The 8,545-nt window shown below is 44.7% G+C and overlaps 1 protein-coding gene across 2 annotated transcripts in view; it reads right to left on the bottom strand.

Moving 5' to 3' along the window:
• The window catches only part of sirt5 (sirtuin 5), a 9,435-nt gene extending 6,229 nt beyond the window's left edge, over nt 1-3,206 (bottom strand). Inside the window, exons 1-2 of one of the 2 annotated variants that reach the window (XM_080832631.1) lie at nt 3,122-3,206; nt 1,648-1,760 (exon numbers count right to left, since the gene is read on the bottom strand). In XM_080832631.1, coding sequence (XP_080688757.1) covers nt 1,648-1,741 — 94 coding nt within the window. In that variant the 5' untranslated portion in view covers nt 1,742-1,760; nt 3,122-3,206. The remainder of the gene's footprint in view (nt 1-1,647; nt 1,761-3,121) is intronic. The other variant, XM_080832632.1, reaches the window with a different exon arrangement.
• Nucleotides 3,207-8,545: the final 5,339 nt, after the last annotated feature.

The raw sequence follows: 8,545 nt of genomic DNA, 5'->3' as shown, positions 1-8,545 counted from the left end.
GCTTTTTTGTAAAAATAATTGTAAAAAAAAAAAACTTATATTCACCATGATTGATTTATAAAAGCGATAAAGGGGTAAAACATCCAAGGGGGTGAATACTGATGTCAAACCACATATAGTACATTATAACACGGGTAGATGGAATTATAACACGGGTAGATGGAATCCACCATTCTGAGAGTTAGTTCCGGGGTGTGCTATATTCTACGGTATAGTAACTGTACGACCTGTTTTCATCTACCTGAGCGTTCCATATCAGTACGCACTCAAAAGGAAATATCTATCCAAGATGGCGGCGTGTTGTGGCTAATGTAGTGGGGAATGTTTCATGTGAATTAAGCTATCTACACGACTTTTTATATGTCTTAATTGACTCGGTTAGTTGTTTCTGTGCTACGCGAATGTTGCAGAGTATTGAAAGTCTTTACTGAAAGTCTCGAATATTATTTGTAGTTGACTTTTAGCGCTTAGACCAAAAACCCATTTGAAACACACGTAGCTTTTGTGCTAGGTCTAACAGACGTTAAGTTCCCAATGCTATTTGTCTGTTGCATAGCAACAGCCACACAAAGGGGGACTATTTTCTCTTGGCTACTGAAATGCGATACACAACGTTTGGTGTCTACAACTTTTTTTGTGCTGAAAGGCAGCTTACTGTTTACTTTAATTGTACTTAATATTTATAAAGTTGCTGGCAACCGTGTTATAAAAGCAATAAGGTACTCGAGTCAGTACGGTATCGTCAATAATGTACTTGTTCGAGGGCTGCGCATCGGGCCTAACAACTCCCTCGAACAAGTACATTATTGACGATACCGTACTGCCTCTCGAACCTTATTGCTTAAGTCACCCACTGCAACTCACAATTCTAGAACTATGACAATAGCATTCTAAAGCTTCAACTTCAACATCATATGAGTTATGTGAACAGCCAACTATGCACTAATGAAAAACATTCATAATAATAATCAGACAATATTAGTAATCGGATTGTACACAATGGCAATTGTGTTTACACAAACACACACACCCCAAAAAACACACAGTCGCTTTTCAAGAGATCTGAACTAGACTTGTAGAAACACAAAATGCATCACACACATCATGGAAAAAGCAACAAGGAAGTGCCTTACTGATGACTTCAACAGAGCGCACATTGTAACTATTAACTGGGAAACCACCTAAGTAAGCAGATCTTGAGCAAACTCTGTGTGTGTGTGTGTGTGCGTGTGATATTTTACACACCTATGGACCTAACAACAGAGCATTTTTGGCTCAGGGGAATGATATGTGCTATTGTGGCGATGGAGCATTTGTGAACAACGCAGCCACTGTTTGAGTGCACATACCACTATGACCGCTATTTGTGCTGGCGCGAAATATGTGCGTGAACGTCCCTGTGTCTGTAATTGTCAAGCACGTAGCTTTCAGCCAATCCTTTCTTTCTGCCCTCCGTCCTCTGCATCTTTCTCACCTTCTCTCTTTCTGCCAACTCTGACAAATTACATCTCTCTCTCTCTCTCTCTCTTACATGTTTGCTCATTGTCTTTTCAAGAGCAGTCATTAATAAATGGCTAGGTGGCCCTTTAGCACGACATAGTCCCCACACTGGTCATTGTAATGAACATTTATCATCGTAATGAGTACCTGAGCTTGGTCTTGACATCTCTACTCTTGGCCAGCCTCGTCCAGCACACAGGTGAGAGGTCAGCGCCCTACAGGTCAACCGGCTTACAATCATCAGGGGTCACACTTAAACACTGCAACAAACACACATGTACGCACACAAACAAATACAAGTTTAACAACTCTCACCTGGTCAGGGATCCCTGTAAAATGCAGTCATTTCCTGCATTGATTCTTATAGGGCAAAGAAAAGGAGGGGCTAAATAATATAATGATATCATGTCCTAGTAATGTTAAAACACACACACACACTTCTGCCTCTTGTTAGCTGGCATCTCTCTTTATTTGGGCAAAACAGAATACGCATACTTTTTCCTGAACAGGATGGAATGGAATCAGAACCTAAAGCAATGCTGAGCCAAAGTAACCTGTTTCAGTTATGGTCAATTTGACTGAATAGAATTCAAAGCAAATTTGGCTGAAGAGCAAACTCTGGCCTTTGTAAGTGTTCTTCAACCGATAATCTTTTTCTTCTCTGAACCACTCATATGATTAGATAAAATGATATGTGACTTTGACATAATCTTACTTTGCCTTTTGTTCTTTTCTTATCAAACCTATTTTGCATTTGAATAAGAGTGGTACTTCTGCCCTAGAGATACCTGACCACTTTAGTTTATTTCACACCGGTAATGGAGATAATTATGTGGTCTAAAAATACAGTGCTATGGTCTAGCCAAGATAAAGTACCCAGCCTTGCCTCTACATATACACATCAGTGAGACTTATAAATAACCTTGCCCCAACACCACCGTAAAGTATGCAGAATAGTTCTGTGAAAGAGATTAGACCATTTATGTAATTCTAGGGATATTGTAAAATCATTGTTTTTCCAACATTCTAGTACATTCAATGCATCTTCACCCTTATGCTACATATAATTAAATGGGTTTCATTTGATTCCCATGGCCTGAATATGTAAACCTGAAACAAGGCGCATAGTTTAGTCTTGAAGACACTTAAAAGGAGATTGCTACATCGACATACAAGGGAGGAGGTAGATCTGTGCACGCTTATTGTGATTTGTAAAGTGCTGAGCGGAAGTGATGCATGAACGCTGACTGACTTTGACAGACAGGTTTGTTTATGATTTTTCGAACAGAACTGTCACGCTTCTCTGATCTTCTTGGAGTTACATTGACTCATTTCGAGGCTAAAGTCGGCTGGCGACAAAACCCACTTGAATAGACACTATTTAAAAAGACATTTTGTACTTCGTAATTGCTCCTTTGTTTCGACCTTGCTGCTGTCCGAAAGAGGCGACTAGTCAAATGTCAACCTAGCTCGATGGTAGAGAGTAGCCTACTGTAATTAGGCTACTAGCTTACAATTCCAAAGAACGACTCTATACAAACATCGTTTAAGAAAATAAAACAACTGCGTAGATTAGACAACTGCTTTCGTTACCCATTTTCCTGCTGATGCATTCTCTTACCGTCTCACCAGATAAAATACATTCACCAGCCGAACCCCAATCTGTCTGGCTCTACCAAATGTTTACACTCGGGTCGGAACCAGTTGACAGTGGTTTACCGAAACCAACCCCTATTGGACACATAGTCACAGACGTACCTTCTCCGCCAATCACAGTTCAGTGCGTTCCCCGCGATAGAGAATAGAGCTTACTCGGTTGGAAATCGTTCGACTAAACGCACTAGCTCCCTCTGGTGGATTGAGACTTCAGTGATGAGTATTGGATGAGTCAGACAATTCCCCTGAAAAAATCAGCGCTCAGACGTGTTGAGGCTCACGTTCCAGTTTTCAGAGGGCCACTGCAAGTAGACGACGAAGAGAACATCCCTTATGAACTGTCTTCATTTGATTGTGTTAACCCATTGAAATGTCACAAGCAGAGTAAAGTATAGGCCTTGCGCTGATCAATGATGGGCCTCCCTCACACTAAAAAAACAGACTGCTAGCACAAACTTGACTTTGGATTGAGACTTCAGTGATGAGTCAGACAATTCCCCTGAAAAAGTCAGAGCTCATACATGTTGAGGCTCACGTTCCAGTTTTCAGAGGGCCACTGCAAGTAGACGACGAATAAATGATGGGCCTCCCTCACACTAAAAAAGACAGACTGCTAGCACAAACTTGACTTGACAGCATATCTTAATTTGTGTTTACGTGCTCTTATAGTGGCCTACATCTCAGCACCGTTAACCCAGAGACCAATGTTTTTTTCTCATTTATTTGTGTCCCACCTGTTTCCTATTGTCATTTTTGTTCATTAGCTGAGGCTCCTTGGATATGTTATAACTGACATATGTCTTACTCAATTAAATAGCATAGGGTTTCTATTCAGCCCCATGCTGTAGGCTATCACGCCATAGAAATAGGCCACCATATAAAAAGAAAAAGATATTAGGACATTGAAATGGTGATCCTGGCCATCCCTTCTCTCACATATACACTAACTCTCCTCTTCCTCTTACACACACTTTCTCTGTCTTTGTTAAAGGGCATGTGCTGTTAAGACACAGTTTATGTGGGGCCGCATGAGTTACTGAAGACACTAGCAGGAGGCAACCCATGAATCTCTCAATCTGAAAGGTTTAGACTTGAGAGTACACCTAGGCCCCCTACAGGAAATAGACAGTATGTTTCCATTACACCATAGATCTGCACTACTCATGACTGCCAAAATGTCATCGACAGGTGTAGGTTTTCCCAGACCAGTAGGCCTAATAGTGCCCCACCCCTAACTACAACAGCCTGCAGACCAACCCCAGCACTTTATACGTGAGACAGATTACATTTTTTTTAAATAAAACTTCAAACACTATCAATTTAAGTAGCATAATGTGGGTAAGCTACAAAGACTTAAAAATAAGTGTTCCTCATATTATACGTCCAAATAATGAGCATGTCACAATTGTTCTGCAATGGTAATGGCAAAACAGAAACCGAGAGTCACCAAGATTTCAAAGATGCCAGATTACAAACAACACAGAGAACATTGGAGAATTTCAAAATGCCGTTCTGTATCCGATGACTGGGTGGCTAATTTGTAACCTATTTGTCCTCGATGGCCTCAACCTTACTGTGACCACATAACACATATATTTCGATCAAAAAAGGATACGCTCTTTAAGCTCAGTTGTCTTTGCAAATGGATAAGGTGCTCGTACAACGGCACATAGGGTGCGAGACAACTGTTCATGGACATGTTAAGTGTGAAGACACACAGTCCAAACAAATGATTTTTCACACACACGCACACTCTCTCTCTCTTTCTCTCTCGCTCTCTCTCCATCCCCAGGCAAGTACAATATATTTGGCACCACACAGGCACCCACACACGGAGTCTCACACACACACACACACACACACACACACACCCTGGCATACACATGTGCATTCATAAGCACACGCATACACACTTACTCCCTCGTTTTTCCTTTCAGACCTCGTGTCGGTCTGGTGTCATTACCCGTCGCGCGTGTAAGTAGCTGTGGGAGGATATTCGCCTCCGTTCTCCGTCTCGATAGCTCAGGTTCATGTCACGAGCCCCTCCTCCTGCTGCGTGGATTAACGGCAGTGGCGGCAGTGCAGCGTTTGTGTCTGATGTCCCATTGAGCGCAGGAGGTTTGCGGGATTCCAGGTATTGAGCGCAAATGGCTGCAGCATCCGGGGATGAGACAGACCGTCGGCCGTTCCGAAGAGCGCGATCCAAGAGCGACACGCCGTACCTCGCTGAGACCCGACTGTCCCTCAACCTTCAGTCAGGTATCTCTCTCAAACATACTCTGTCTTCTTCTCTGCACACACGTGTGCTTGTGGTCGAGGGATCGCCCGCAGGCTATGCGCTGTCGGAGTGTGTCGCCGAACACAGCGGTCACGTTCGGATGTTGTAAGTGCATGGTCAGACAGAATGGAAGGCGCTAGTTTCTCGGCTGGCGCAGCGCGTGAGCATGGACAGGATGACTTATATTTGACATTTTTATGTGAATATACGGTTCAATGAGCTGTGTCAATATAGCTAATGGATGTCTGACACTGTCTGTGACGCCTGCTGTGTGTGTGTGTGTATGTGTATGTCTGTGTGTTGAGGATATAAATCACCATTGTCACAATACAGTCACGACAAAATTCCCTGGTTCTTTCTATATATGTTTAAATGTGCACACGAGTGTGCTCTCTGTCTCTTTCTCTCTGTGTGTATGCATGTGTGTGTGTGTGAGAGAGAGGGAGAAAGAGAGTTGAGAGGAGGCGTGCACATTCTATGGCAAAACCCGTCGCCAGTAGACCAGTTTTGGGCTTCCAATCCATGACTGTGGTATTAAAGAGAAGGCGAAGAGCATCCACTGTTGCTATGGTGATTTAATCAGTAGCCCAAAGGAAAATGTCGCAGACAGCGGAGGAAGACAGAGGACTAGAATTCCAGTCTCAACATTGCGCTAACGGGTGCACGTGCGGAGCGCATGCCAGTCCTAAATGCACTAGTGAAACACCACGTCAGCCGCCTCACACTTTCTCGGTTTAACGGGCTACAACTTCTGTACTATTCAGTGACACCTAATGCCAAAATGTGGTGTGTTTGTGTTTGTGTGTGTGTGTGTGGGTGTGTGTGTGTGTGTTTTACCCCCACCCCCTCTGACAATGTTTTCACACCCACATGTGCTGCTTTGCATGAGTTTATTTGTTTATCTGTTCTTGTTTGATGTTGGCCCTGGAGGAGCTCTGTCAGCGGGTGGAAGTATTTGTGTGTTTGTGCGGAAAGTGAGTGTGTGTTTGCACGTGTGTGTGGGTGTGACATCTGCAGTGACTTTAGTTAGGATGACTGTGCCCTGCATGACATCATTGTTGAAGCAAGAAGCAGAGAGAGAAAGAGAGAGAGAGATTCCAAGAAAGGGGGAGGGGGGTGCAGACACGTATATACACACAAACACATATCCCGTAGGCTCTGCTCTGTCCTGCCACATTGTATTAATCACAGCCACAAATGCTCAATAGAGTGAAGGAGATAGAGACCAGATGACGAAGGAGAAACAGGACAAACACAGGCCAAAGTATCAAGGTGATAGTGCTGGGATCCATATGCCTGTGTATATTCTGTCTTTATCATCCATGGCACAGCCCCCAGAAGACTGCAGTAGTCCATTTTACTGGGTAGCCAAGGGAGGGGAGATACTGAACCTGGTATCCGCCATGCAGATTTCAATAAGGGCAGCAGCTCAACTCTGCTGGAAGGTAGTGGAGCAGGATTTGGCATCCCAAGCCTGTGGTCTAGAGGCTCAGGTTGCACACCCAGCATCTTGGCAATGGGGTATGTAGGGTAGAGACTGCACACAGGAGGGTCTTTGGAGTGTTTTCCTCGTTTGAGGCAGTGTCCATGTTGCTGAAAATGCACACACACACACACACACACACACACAAACACCCACACACACACACACACACACACACACACACACACATATATAGGTATAATATATATAGATTCTCTGAACCATGCACAGGTCGCTTGAGCTTTGTATATGCTGTTATCAGTTGTGAGCTCACATGCCCTGGCAATTAGGCATGTCATGTATAGCATGTATTGTTGGTCCACTGCAGTAGTGCTGAAATGTAAAAGGTCGGTATCCATGGTCCTGAACTGGTAATTGTCTGATCTGTGTGTGTGTGGGGGGGGGGGGGGGGGGGGCATTTTTGCTTGCATATGTGTGGGTTGGTTGGTTGGGTGCACAGGAGGGACAATGGACAGAATTCTTCACCGCTCTCGCTTTACTGCTTTTCGTTATGTAACCATATTAGCACCATCTTTGCACAGGCATGGAGGTGCACACTCACTCAGGCCTCATATGTTCCTGCTTCCTGACATTTGTATTAGGGATAGCATTGTGACTCAGCCACAAGCTCTCTGATGTCATGCCTTGGGCTTTAACCAATACAGTTTATCTCATATCAACAGACTCCAAAACACACAAACACGCGCGCAAGCACGCACAAACACAGATCATTTTACCGTATCACTTCCTCCTCTTCCCGGCTTTCTCAATGTGCTTCCCATCTCCAGCCGTTGAGGGATGCAGTGCCGTTATCTTGCGTGACTGCGTGGAGTGTGCGGTTCGTTTGGACCAAAACGTTCGTTTACTGCTCCCTGTGTCATGCCTTGGCGGCCTGTGTCGCTTTTTCTCGGCGCGCTCTCTGCCGTGCCCTGCTCCTGGCCGCGCGCGATTGCGACTCTTTCAGTTAACCGACAGAACAGAGGCAAATTTAAAATGAGGTGACGTTGGTAGATGAAAAAAAAACACACGGCACTGTGTATGAGCAGGCACCGGATCATGGAATCGCGTCCGCACATTTAACGCTCGCACACGTCGTTCAGGTTTGGACAGATCCGGAATGACTGCAGACTCTCGTGCCTCTCCCACAATCCGGTCCGGTATTTCATCTCTGTGTCGGTGCGTAACATTACACACCTCAACGTAATTACGGAGATTGAACCGAAGGAGGTAGGCTAGTGAGATGGATCTCGTTCTCGCGTTTTTTGTTTAATTAGAATGTGTGCTGAGGGAAAATATACAATAAATGACCGACTCACTAAATATCACGGATGTGTGCCGGGATTCAAAGGGTACTACTAGAAGGATGGTTATGCGAGGCCTAGCGTGAATAACTACGCTCGCCTGCTGTCAGAGGGCCGAGTGTGTGCAGGTTGCGAGCGCAAACAGCCCCAGGTGGTTCGTCCGTGTGCTTGACGTGGGAACCATCCTTATCGGTTCTGGCTAATCTCTCGCAAGATGGTCGTAAAGGCTCGGGCACGCTCTGTTCCGGTGCATGCCATTTCCATCTCCGAGAGGCGAACGTAAAACAGCGGGCTTGCTTAGACTGGAGCGACTGGAGCGGCAGGACC

Source organism: Sprattus sprattus, assembly GCF_963457725.1.
Source record: "Sprattus sprattus genome assembly, chromosome: 2".
Taxonomy (NCBI): domain Eukaryota; kingdom Metazoa; phylum Chordata; class Actinopteri; order Clupeiformes; family Clupeidae; genus Sprattus; species Sprattus sprattus.
This window is presented reverse-complemented; position numbering and strand designations above follow the sequence as displayed.